Source organism: Sinocyclocheilus anshuiensis, unplaced genomic scaffold (genome assembly GCF_001515605.1).
Source record: "Sinocyclocheilus anshuiensis isolate Anshui unplaced genomic scaffold, SAMN03320099.WGS_v1.1 scaffold1753, whole genome shotgun sequence".
NCBI classification, from domain to species: Eukaryota; Metazoa; Chordata; class Actinopteri; order Cypriniformes; family Cyprinidae; genus Sinocyclocheilus; species Sinocyclocheilus anshuiensis.
Window position 1 is genome coordinate 427,179 of NW_015541398.1, and position 9,786 is coordinate 436,964.

The following is a 9,786-nucleotide window of genomic DNA, read 5'->3' on the forward strand; positions in this document are numbered from 1 at the left end:
CAGAAAGATTTTTTTTAAAGAAATTAATACTTTTATTCAGCAAGGATGCATTAAATTGATCAAAAATGACAGAAAAGACACTTATAATATTTCTTCTATTTCAAATAAATACTGTTCTTTTGAACTTTCTACTCATCAAAAAATGAATATGCATATATATATATATATATATAGACAGACAGATAGATATATAGATAGATAGATAGATAGATAGATAGATTAAATAAAATTATTTATTATTATTTCTGAAGAATCATGTGACACTGAAGACTGGAGTAATGATGTTGAAAATTCAGCTTTGATCACAGAAATAAATTACATTTTAAAATATATTCAAATAGAAAAGAGTTATTTTAAACTGTAAAAATATTTCACAATATTACTGTATTTTTTATCAAATAAATGCAGGCTTGGTGAGCAGAAGAGACTTCTTTCTAAAACCGTTCTAAATTTAAACGACAGTGTATCCGAATGAAATCATCTATCAGTCACCCTTTTCTCTAGATATTCGCATTGAGTCGTTGCAAAACCCATTAGTCGATTACTGAATGAAAGCAAGCCCGGTCTCTCTCACCAGCTCGGACGGTGGACTGGACCGAACGGCCTGATTGAGCCGGTTGAGGAACCAGGACAGACGCACGTTGCGTGAAATCCTGTACTCCTCTTTCATCAGCAGGTACACCTGCTCAGCCTCCTCCACCTTCAGAGAGAAAAACAGCAGAAAACAGCATTTAACATGGGAACTAACCTTAACATGTCAATATAGGAGCAACTTACTGCTAAAAAGCTGATCTTTAGAACTTGAAATGAGAAATAAGCTGCTTTTTGACAGATACAATATTAATCCTCATGATGTTGAATGTGTTTTAGTTATTCTGTACAGCATATGTTCACCATCCAACTACAGATTCCAACATCATGAAGATAAATAAAGGCCCTTTTGCATGTTTACAAATGCAAAGGCTAAATAGAATATTGCATATACGTGTATAAAAGTATATTACAGAATAATTTAACATGTAAATTCTAATTATATTTTTGTTTGTTTGTTTCCTTGCATTTTTCTAATGTAATACTGGCCCAGGAGGTGTCATCTAACATCTAGCATGTTTCATTATATTCTATTCCTATCTGGTTATGTTTACTATGGGTTTAGTGGCTCTACAGACACCATAGAGATCTCTAGCCATCAGCATAACTGCATTCAGCTGTTTATCATACAAAAGAAAACAAGAACAAAAAGGTCTTTATAGTTTGATTGCTGACAGGGTTAAATAGACACTGCAGTGTTTATAACACAACCTGCATCCACTGCTGGAGAATTTCAAAAAAGCTTCAGCTAAATGTCAAGAAGAACAGAGTTAAATGCATGCAGTGTGTCCTCATTTAATATCACTCAGATATGAAGCAGATGAAGAGCATGTTGTTGTTGTCTGAGGGAGGGGCTGCAAACACATGACAGAACTGCATTAAACTGATTTACTTCCAACCTCCGCCTTAAACCTCTCCCAAATATCTCTTATTTATTTAACAGGTTAGAAAAAGGCATTCGGTGCAAGAATAACAGAATAAAAGTCTCACATTTTCCCTAAAATAAATGTTTTTCTCATGTTCTGTTTATGTGCTCTGTTACTTAACCAGTAAACAATTCCGAAGGAACCGAATGAAACAAAGAAACACGGTCCAAATAAGAGTTTAGTTTACCTCATTGCCCTGTCTGTCTGCCATGCCGTGCTTCTCATTACTGGCAGGTTGATTTTGAACGAGTTTTAGAGGCTTTGTGTGTCAATAAACTGCAGCTCATCTGACTGCAGCCGCTTCACTTCCTGTTCCCGAATTCAAAATAAAAGCCCCGATACTCGTTCATATGGAGAAAATTGTATATGCGTATTAATTCTAATATTATTATTTTTAATTTAATTCTAACTTATAAAAAATGCATTAAAATAGAATTTGAGAGAAAAGCTGAATCGAAAAATTTACATGAAATTAGTATTATTATTTTTTTAATATCTCGAATTCCATAAGAATTGTGCTAAGGAGAATTTTTGAATTCATCTTTGGCACAGTAGGTGAACTGGAAATATAAACAGTTGAGATCTTAGCCTACGTTTTCTTCTGATAATTAAATTCGAAAAAATAATATATAAATATAAATCTGTAGCGGTGCTATTTAAAGGGATAGTTCACCCAAAAATGAAAATTCCGTCATCATTTACACACCCTCAAGTAGTGCCAAACCTGTATACATTTCTTTGTTCTGCCGAACAGAAAGGGAGATATTTTGAAGAAAGTTTGTAACCAGGCTGTTACATGAGGCACCATTGACTTCCATAGTAGGAGAAAAAAATACTATGGAAGTCAATGGTGCCCCAGAACTGCTCTGTTTCCCACATTCTTCAGAATATCTTCCTTTGTGTTCTGCAGAACAAAGATATTCATACGGGTTTGAAACTACTTGAGGGTGAGTAAATGATGACAGAATTTTGGAATGATGGATTTTGAAATTTGATGATGACATTTTTGGGTGAACTATTCCTTTAAGTTAGGAACCGTTCTCTCGGACGCGTTTCCGTACAGCCGGACTCCATTTCCTGCTGCAAGTGTTTGTTTACTTCCGCTTAATTGTGCCGTTTGGACAGTGGCGTTGAAATGCAGGTAAATTGTTATACGTTTATACTTCATGTCTATTTTTGCAGCTGTTTCACATTAAGAAAAACTCAGAATTAATGATGCAGCACGCAGGTGTTGTGCGAAAATGGACCTTTTTGCAGTAGGTTTGTGTGCTGGCACGCTAACTGTGGAGCGCTGCAGAAAAACACGCGAGACATTGTTATTGTTTTATTATATCATATAAGAGCTGAAGGGGGATATGTGTGTGTTTTATTTCGACAGCAGCGGGAGGAGAAGCAGCTGGAGGCGTCTCTGGAGTCTCTGCACGCTCGCGTGGCTCATCTCAAAGGTTCCCTGCAGAGTTTTATATTGAAACTGGAAAACGAGCATGACAGACTCACATGGTAAGAAATGCAGATCTTTCCTGATGAACTGCTCAGTGGATCTGTCACTGCATTGACGTGGATGTTTTGAATCCAGGCCCTCAGTGCTGGATAATTTCGCCCTTCTGTCCGGGCAGCTGAACACCATCAATAAGGTGTTAAAAAACGAGAAGACCCCATCCTACAGGTCCCAGGTCATCATCCCCCTGCTGCTGTCTCCTGATCGAGATGAAGAGCTGGTGGTGAGCGTATTCACCGAGTCACTCTGGTTATGCCAGCCTAACTGTCTTTTTTTAAGGTACGACCTTTTCTTCTGTTACAGAAACTAACAGAGCAGCGGGTGCCTGTGTTCAGCCATGAGATTGTGCCGGATCATCTCAGGACCAAACCCGACCCGGAGGTGGAGGAACAGGAGAAACACCTGAGCGCCGAAGCGGCCCGGATCGGACCTGAAGTAGCTCAGGTAAACGAATCCACGAGGGTTCTTTACTTGACTTAACCGAGCAACACCGTAGCAACCATCTAGCAAGGCCTAAATCCCTGTCTCCAGATGATAAAGGTATTCAGACTAAATGAGCCTTCTGTAACCCTCTGGTACACCCTTCTGATTGTCAGTGCTCAAAACAGACCGAAAACAATAACTGTTTTTTTTTTTTATGAAATGAATGTACTATATTTTGTTTCAATAATATATATATTAGTTGCTTATAAGTACATTTTCATGCATAATTATTGAGTTCTATTAGATTTTGCTGCTTCATTTTGGCTGATTTGCAGATTATATTCCAAAAAAATGCTGTTTTGTAAAAAATGTTTAAAAAACCTCGAAATTCAAGTGTTTTTTTTGTTGTTCTTGAAACCATTTAGCCTTTTCTAATCATGTCCACAGCTCTTTTAGTGTTCATATTGCAAATGCTACAAATGTCACCATTTTATTTTAAAAATTTGAAATCCTTGTTTTTTATAAAAAAAAATTCAAAACGATATACTTTATTTTTTTTTTTTCTCTCTCTTTCTTTTTTTGAAGGCCACCTCAGGGTTAACTTTCAAAGTAACTGATGTACATACATTTTAAATGTGACCCAGGTCCCCAAAACCAGTCATAAGGGTCAATTTTTCGAAATTGAGATTTTTTTTTAATAAGAATAAATAACCTTTCCATTGATGTATGGTTTGTTAGGATAGGACAATATTTGGCCGAGATACAACTTTTTGAAAATGTGGAATCTGAGGGTGCAAAAAAATCTAAATATTGAGAAAATCACCTTTAAATCTGTCCAAATTAAGTTCTTAGCAATGCATATTACTAATCAAAAATAAAGTTTTAATATATTTACAGTAGGAAATTTACAAAATATCTTCATGGAACATGATCTTTACTTAATATCCTAACGATTTCTGGCATAAAAGAAAAATCAATAATTTTGACCCATACAATGTATTGATGGCTATTGCTACAAATATACCCCAGCGACTTAAGACTGCTTTTGTGCTCCAGGGTCACAAATGTGAAATGTATAAAGGCTAGTTGTTGAATTCTGTTCTGTTTTCTTTTTAGAAACAGATCCAAACACTGAATAAACTTTGCTCGAATCTTTTGGAAAAGCTGAATAATCCTCGTGACGACAGAGACTCTGAAAGCTCAGGTAGTTTAACCGTTGCGCCTAGTTTTATATTTGCCGATTTGTCACGTGTGCAAAGTCATTGATGTAGAATGGACATTTCTATTCAGCTTTGAGACAAAACAAGCCATCCTTCAATCCCGCCGACACGAACGCTCTGGTGGCAGCGGTGGGGTTTGGAAAGGGCCTGTCGAAATGCAGACCACCCGGATCTGTCCCTCCTGGTCACCCTGGACAGCCGACGATGTCAACAGGTCCCACACTACAGCAGGTCACAATCGCTGGGACCACGGGGCATCAGGCCGGCATGGGAGGACAGGTCGCCCAACAGCAGCCTGGACAACCTGGTACCACATTTAATAACGTTCACAACACATTTATATGCAAAATCACCATTTATCATGCTTATACAATGTTTTTTTTTATTCTACACTTTGTTTTAACAGGTAAAATGCCCAGCAGCATCAAGACTAACATCAAGTCTGCATCTGCATCCATGCATCCTTACAACCGATGAGTTTCATTCATAAATGCTGCATTTTGTGAGTCGAAGTTTGGTATACAAAGCAAAAAAGCTCATTCGTTTTGTGCATTTTCAATAAACGAATTTGTTGAAATCGTGTGCTATCAAATTTCCTTTTATCCTTTTTACAGTCTATGCTTTTATCACATCAGATTTCAGGACTTCAAAGAAATAAATTCAAATTTAGTACTGAGAAACACAACAGAGACACTGCAGTGAAAGCGCGTTACACATACTAAACACAGCAGTGTATTTTAGTCAGTAGGTGGCAATGTTGGCTTTTTTATTGAATGTGTGTGTGGGCTAAGTACACTGCCATTCTGAAGTTTGGCTCAGATTTTTTTTTTAAATGAATAATTCATATTTTTATTCAAGGATGCATTAAATCAAAAGTGACATTAAAGACATTTATAATGTTACAAAAGATTTTTATTGTAAGTAAACAATGTTCTTTTGAACTTTCTATTCATTAAAGAATCCTGAAAAATTAAGTGTATCAGTTTCCACAAAAATATTCAGCAGCACAACTGTTTTTTGAACATTGGTTATAATCAGAAATGTTTCTTGAGCAGCAAATCAGCATATTAGAATGATTTCTGAAGATCATGTGACACTGAAGACTGGAGTAATGATGCTGAAAATACAGCTGCGCATCACAGGAATAAATTACACTTTAACAGATATTCACATAGAAAACAGCTATTTTAATTTGTAATATTTCACAATATTACTGTTTTACTGTATTTTTTGGTCAAATAAATGCAGCCTGTGAGCAGAAGAGACTTCTTTCAAAAACATAAAAATCTTACTGGCCCCAAATATTTCAGTTTAAAATGTTTCATTGTAATTACAAGTTTAAGTGTTGACTTGGGAGCTTTTACAATTTCATTATTTAATGTTCCTCATTTAGGAACGGTGTTATGATTAGTGACAATTAAGTGTACTTTTTGGTTTATTTTTTCAGCTGTTATGAATGTCACATAATCGCAGCTGAGTGTAAAACATTCTGTTCATAGCCTCAATAACAACCAAGTATTACAAGGTGAATGGTTTTTTGACATGTATCATAGTTTTCTGATTATCATGATGATCATGCACACATTGTGTTGCTCCATAAACAAATAGAAATCTCATACGCTTTAGGACCAGGGAAAAAGGCATTTTTCTTTTAACCCCACTGACTGTTAACCGCTCTTCTACCAGCAGCCTTTCACCCATGACTCGTGAACCCGACAGCATCACACACCTTCAGTATCACCTCACATCACGGGGGTGTTTAATGGTAAATCTGCAAGTGAAAATGAAAGCCATTTGGGACCCTTTTGAGTTCTTTGAGCCAATTAGCACATCAGGAGCATCGGCGGGTGATACATGAACCTTCTCAGAGGATTCCAAAATGTAATCACATTCCTAGATGTGCACATAAATTAGGTATAAAATTTCAGTTCCCTTTTGTGTTTTGTGGGTGTTAATGAATACATACGAGAAATAATTGCTGAGAATGAACTTTTACGCTTTTACCCACCAATTCAGACAGTATCAGCAAATATTCACCATTAAACATAAAACAACTGTAAATGGCAAAATACAGCAGTATGCAATATAGCAATTGCAAAAAAATTCATTTTGGTTATTTTTTTTCTTTTTTTTTAAGACTGGAACAAGTTTTGATACTTTATCCACCTAACATTTTAACATAATCCTCATGGTTTTGATTTAGAGATTTTACTGATCAAGACATTGAGCTTGAAATTCCATTTCTTTGTCATTCTTTGTGATCAGTGCAAGTGCTCAAATGAACTTCAGTGGATTCATGTGGCCAAAAACACAAGACAAACTGTTTGCATTGAGTGCAGTGGGGACATGGATTTAAACCCCAGTTCATCCATATAAAAGTTTGTTTTAATGAGCTGATCAAAATCATGCCTGTGGATGTACAGCAGGAGGGAGATGCAATCATCATGCATTTCATATAGTGATTTAACTGGAATGGAGAGCAGGTCCCAGATGAGCAATAGAGACTAGAGCGGTGCACTTGTTTGACTACAGTAAGTACGCACCTAGCAACCACTCAGAACACCCTAGCAACGAGTTACAACCACTCAGAACACCTCTGCATTTTTATACCAACAACCTGGCAACCATCCAACACTGAAGGAATCGTATAGCAATGCACTTTAAACCAATTAGAACGCCTTAACAACCAACAATGTGCTTTTGTGTTCCCCCAAGAAACATCACTGTTCTTCTCATCTCATGTTATTTACATGAACAGTTTTGTGTTCAATCTCTTGCAGAGTTTCTTGGGGGAACACAACACTTTTGCCAATAAACGTAACGTCACCAAACACTATTTCAGCGGCCTTAATTCGTGACTTATTTTGTCTTTTCATTTTTCCCATAGAGATTTTTATAATGGGCTTTTATGATAGGATTTTTTAATTTATGAGTAAAACAAGTTGTACGGTAAATATAAACAGGTGATTCTTGGCCATTTTGCTCTACAATGTAAATTACACACACCCGTACTGAAAATGTGAATTTTGAAAAAAAATAATTTTAATGTATGTTTGTAATGAGTAACTACATAAGATTGTTTGTGGTGTGAGTGTGTGCAGTCTAGTTGTACAACTAAATGTCTAATACCAAAATTGCACTGCAAAGGTGGGAAAAAGGTCTTCTGAAGTGGCATTTAGGCATCTTTACACAGACTGTTTAATGCTGCTCAGAGGTGGCATAAAAGCATTGCTCCTTTAGATACTAGGGGCTGAGCTGGGTCAGAGCATAATTTAGTCTGGCTTTTATGCTTCTCCATCTTTTTACATTTTATTAATGTCATTCACAATGCATCATGGGATTGTAGTTCTTTCCCTCACTAAATCTATTAAGTACAGTCTTTTTGTCTGTTTTTCTTTACATTTTTGGCTTCAAATAAAAGGTTTTTACTTTAAAACTTAAAAAAAAAAATATATATATATATATATGGAAAAAATGGATTTGTTGTTATTTGTGTGTTTATTATGTAAGCTTGCTTCCACCACGGGGAAAAAAAAGAAAGATAATTGTGACTTGTTAACTACAAACTCGCAATTCTGACTCCTTTTCTCACAAGTTTATATCCTCCAATTGACTTCTTTTCTCAGAATTGGGAGACATAAATACTTGCGAGGTGCAATTGCGAGTCCAGAGGAATTCTGAGGAATTCTGACATTGTCTTACAATCGCAAATTTATCATGCAGTTCAGAGAAAAAAAAGTCCAACCTGCAAGATGTAAATTCGCAATTGCAAGAAAAATGCAGAATTGTGAGATAAAAAGTCGCAATTACCTTTTTTATGATTATTTATTCAGTGGCAGAAACAAGCTTCTATAGTTGAATGTTCTTGTTATTGAAAAATTCTATGATCCATGATTTAAAAATGCATTTCAGATTTTCAAGTGTGTGTCATTTTGCAGGGCATTTCCCAGCATTCAGCTGTAGGGGAAACTCAATGTGACAGCGGCCTAAAGTCTCATCTGAGTCTCAGACACCAGTTCTTCTGAAAACTCATCTGTTTGCAGAGAAATACAGAGCTCACCAGATCTATTTTACCCAGGGAAGAAAAGAAAAAGCTTCCACATCACTGAGCTGAGACAGAAATAACAACAAACACTGACCCCTGACCCGGAGTACACACTCTTCAATAACTTATCACACAAATCAACTTAACCTGACCCTACAAAGCAGCGGAACGCGTCAGAAAACAGTCAAACTGCAAATCAAACAGCCTTTTTGTTCTGCCAAACCTACTTTTAATCCTTCAAAACAGTGATAATTGTTTGACAAGAAAGACAGAATAGACACAGGTCTGGATGAGCAGGACTCTGACAATCTGCCACCGGCTTTCAAGGGTATTTAGATCGTATCCGCATCAGCGCGACGCGTCCCACACGCCCTTCACGCGCGCGGTGTGTTTGGAATCTGTGTTTCAAAGAGATAAGCTTGCTGTTTGTCTCGAGGCGTTGTTTTCAAAGATGCTCGAACGCGCGTCTGATTCATTAACACGAGCCGCTTTCGGCGCTGTTTAACTTCCAACACCCACATCGCCAAAAGTTCATCTCGTCAGAACTGGCAGCGTTTTCGACGCGCGCCGCGGTTTGATCCACATCTATCGCGCGAGTGACACGAATGCAAGCGAACAGCGCGAGGCTCTTTCTGGAGAAGTTGCTGATCAGAGGAGCGTGACGCGACACGGGGTACGTCCTCCTGAATTAAGCAGAAAACCAACACCGACGTCTAATATCATCCCATACTTCACGCTCCCGCTGTGATGGAGATGAAATCCCCGCAGCTATGCGCAATTCACGACCCTCATCCGGCGTGTTGATATGATAAAGCCCTCGTGCAGAACATTTCTTTGCTCGATACAGACGCGGCTCATCCTCCCTCTGGACACACGAGATCTTCGCTGCTCCGTAATCCGCGCACGGGAACAAAGACGCGCGGCTTTAATTCCTGCCCCGTAGACCTGAGAGATGATGTGTGTGCATTGTACTGGCATTGACTCGGTACATCATACGTGCATTATGCAGAACGCGCAAAGACGAGCACATCATAAAAGCCTCATTCTGTTGATTTTGCCTTACAGCAGATGGATTTGGGCATG

The 9,786-nt window shown here is 37.5% G+C and overlaps 2 protein-coding genes across 2 annotated transcripts in view; one reads left to right on the plus strand and one right to left on the minus strand.

Annotated features, from left to right (window-relative positions):
* Positions 1 to 1,821, minus strand: part of LOC107690821 (protein SZT2-like) — a 107,928-nt gene extending 106,107 nt beyond the window's left edge. The window contains exons 1-2 of the mRNA XM_016489241.1: positions 1,705 to 1,821; positions 575 to 700 (exon numbers count right to left, since the gene is read on the minus strand). Coding sequence (XP_016344727.1) covers positions 575 to 700; positions 1,705 to 1,728 — 150 coding nt within the window. The 5' untranslated portion in view covers positions 1,729 to 1,821. The remainder of the gene's footprint in view (positions 1 to 574; positions 701 to 1,704) is intronic.
* Positions 1,822 to 2,571: 750 nt separating this feature from the next.
* Positions 2,572 to 5,196, plus strand: LOC107690829 (mediator of RNA polymerase II transcription subunit 8). The gene is made up of 7 exons (XM_016489248.1): positions 2,572 to 2,658; positions 2,896 to 3,017; positions 3,094 to 3,238; positions 3,319 to 3,459; positions 4,555 to 4,642; positions 4,729 to 4,965; positions 5,065 to 5,196. Exons 1-7 carry the CDS (start codon positions 2,653 to 2,655, stop codon positions 5,133 to 5,135), a joined length of 810 nt encoding a protein of 269 aa, XP_016344734.1. The 5' UTR covers positions 2,572 to 2,652; the 3' UTR covers positions 5,136 to 5,196.
* Positions 5,197 to 9,786: the final 4,590 nt, after the last annotated feature.

Coding starts and splice junctions, on each gene's coding strand:
- LOC107690829 (XM_016489248.1), top strand. Junction 3,239..3,318: donor ATCGAGATGAAGAGCTGGTG/GTGAGCGTATTC, acceptor CTTCTGTTACAG/AAACTAACAGAGCAGCGGGT. Junction 4,643..4,728: donor CAGAGACTCTGAAAGCTCAG/GTAGTTTAACCG, acceptor ATTTCTATTCAG/CTTTGAGACAAAACAAGCCA.